General features: G+C 33.8%; 1 protein-coding gene across 1 annotated transcript in view; it reads left to right on the top strand.

Moving 5' to 3' along the window:
* Positions 1-427: 427 nt before the first annotated feature.
* Positions 428-2,777, top strand: part of LOTGIDRAFT_176201 (hypothetical protein) — a gene marked incomplete at both ends in the record, with an annotated part of 3,139 nt that continues 789 nt past the window's right edge. Inside the window, 4 exons of the mRNA XM_009067476.1 lie at positions 428-491; positions 1,007-1,097; positions 1,671-1,806; positions 2,246-2,377. Coding sequence (XP_009065724.1) covers positions 428-491; positions 1,007-1,097; positions 1,671-1,806; positions 2,246-2,377 — 423 coding nt within the window. The remainder of the gene's footprint in view (positions 492-1,006; positions 1,098-1,670; positions 1,807-2,245; positions 2,378-2,777) is intronic.

The following is a 2,777-nucleotide window of genomic DNA, read 5'->3' on the forward strand; positions in this document are numbered from 1 at the left end:
ACACATGATATGAGGTTTTAAATCTGACTGTTTTTATACGTGTTATTTAATTAGTGTTTTGGGGTTATTTATAATCAAGCTAAGAATATGAGGTTTTTATCACAAGATCCGCGCTTTTATGAGCTTTCGAACGGTACTAAAAAGTCAAAACGACCAAATATGGCACATACAAGTGATCACCCACGATATTCTGTTTTTATCACAAGATCCGCGCTTTTATGAGCTTTCGAACGGTACTAAAAAGTCAAAACGACCAAATATGGCACATACTAGTGATCACCCACGATATTCTGTTTTCGAAGTATTCGATTGAGGTCAGAATTGGAACAGATGGAATCAAGCTGTTTGAAAACAATAAATTTTTATGCGTAAAGCCAACGTTAACTAGAAGTCCATTAGGGATAGATATTTATTTGTATTTTTGTAGGTGGTATAAATGAAAAAGAGTTTGCTAGAAGATTATGGGGCGACATGTATTTTAACAGTAAAACGTAAGTAAATCCTGAAACATGGTGAAATTTTATATCAACTAGTTGGTCTTACTAGCATTATGGGTGTGTAAACGCAATTGATCACGTGACAAACTGAATAAATGACGAAGTCAATAGCGTTTACACACCAATAATGCTAGTCAGACCAACATTTAATTCTTATATTTATATTCAGATACTTTTATTAATACAATTTTCACTGTTTTATATGATCAGTTATTTGAATTTACCACAAATCTTAGATTACGTCATTGTTGTGTTTTGATGATGTCATAGTATCACGTGATAAACTACAGTTTATAGAAAAATAAACACCAGTTTGTGTAACTGGTTCATTGAAGAGAGTGATAATAGAAATGGAAATATAATAAAATAGTTTATAATGAAATATTAAAAAAAAAAAACTTACCAAACTCTGGCCAGTGCTTCCTTCCAATCAAATTCTTCATTTCGTGCTGCCGAGTTAGAATCAAAGTTCCTGGAAATAGAAAAATAATAATTCAATACTTTTACAGGAGGAAATTCACGAAGAAGGCGCCTAGTAATACAGCCCAGCGGAGTTTCGTCGAGTTTATTTTGGAACCATTATATAAGATCTTCGCACAAGTACGTTTTTGATTTTTATACTTAAAGGGACAGGCGCACCATTTTTTAGTTTAATTTGACTACTAGAAATGTACGAAAATCACATAATTCCTTTAAATATATCTCAAACTAGGAATTTCACTTTCGTTGCCATTTTGGAGGGTTGATTTGAGTCTTGAATATATGTAAATAGTCTTCAGAAGTACTAGAAATGTACCAAAAATTACATAATTCCTTCAAAAATACATCAATACACTATACATGGTCCTTGGCTTGGTTGATTTGAGTGTTGAATATATGTAAATAGTCTTCAGAAATACTAGAAATGTACAAAAATCACATAATTCCTTTAAAAATATCTCATACTAGGAATTTTACTCACTATTTCTATAGATGTCTTTTCTATATAAGGCAGTGTCTCAAGAAAAGACAAGTCGTCATTTTAACATTCAAACGTGGATAATTCTGGACACACATGGATTTGAAGGCTCAAATTTTGACAGTGAGCTGTGAACACTATTACTGATTGGCTTAGCTAGAAAATGAGAGGTGTCGATATCTATCTAGCCTTATTTCCCTTGTTTCTATTTATAGATTGTAGGAGATGTCGATACATGTATACCTCAAGTTTGTGATGAGTTAGGAATCCATCTTGGTAAAGAAGAACAGAAGTTAAATATTAAACCATTACTACGATTAGTTTGTAGTCGTTTCTTCGGCTCTTTTACTGGTACGTAACATTACAAAAGGTTTTCTTCAATTTATACCATTTTAATTTTCAATCAGACGTCTGTGGTTCTTGTTAAAGAGATTGTAAAGAGGTTTTCTAAATTTTTTATGTGTATCAGGGACACTGATAGCATCAATTTACACCATTCTAATTTTCAATCAGATGTCTGTGGTTCCTGCAATTCCACTAAAACTAAGTGTTTGATGACGTCCCTAAACACAAAGGAACCCTTTTCCATTTAATTCCCTGATTCCCAAACGAGCAGACGTCACTAATCAAGCGCCACCTATAATTGTGTACCAATTATGCTGTTCAATTTGCCCAGGTTTTGTTGCTATCTTTTGGGGTGTCTATGGAACGCATTTTGAAACATTCTGATGCCCCTGCCAGTGCCTTCAATTCTATATAATAATGTACTTATGGTATTGATTTATCGCAGGTTTTGTTGATATGTGTATAGAACACGTCCCCTCCCCACAAGATAACGGTAAAACCAAGATAGAACATCTTTATACTGGTCCGTCTGATTCTGAATTAGCTGAGGAGATGTTTAACTGTGATCCAGAGGCAAGTTTTGAACTTTTTATTTTCTTTAAAAAAAACTTTCAGGTCTTCTCAGAGATTCGAATTCTGGACTGTTTGCACCCATTTCAAACTCAATTTCATTTCATTTTACCGTAAATTTCAGGGCCCTCTAATGATATACACAACAAAACTCTACCCCACAAACAATGCTACGTGTTTGGGCGTGTTATGAGTATATCCAAGGCTTGTTCTAATGATATTATTTTTAACCAATCAAAGCTTGTCATGTAGATCTGTTCGTTGATATTATAAGGAATTGTGGGATAGCGAAACCCAAAGTAGAGCAATATAACTGTTTCTTTTGGTTTTGCTCAGTAAATTAGATGCTTACGTCATTTGCTTGGTTACATCGAGCAAATGGTGGCTGTGGGTTCCGTTCTTGATCA

The sequence above is a fragment of the Lottia gigantea genome (assembly GCF_000327385.1).
Source record: "Lottia gigantea unplaced genomic scaffold LOTGIsca_823, whole genome shotgun sequence".
In the NCBI taxonomy this organism is placed as follows: domain Eukaryota; kingdom Metazoa; phylum Mollusca; class Gastropoda; family Lottiidae; genus Lottia; species Lottia gigantea.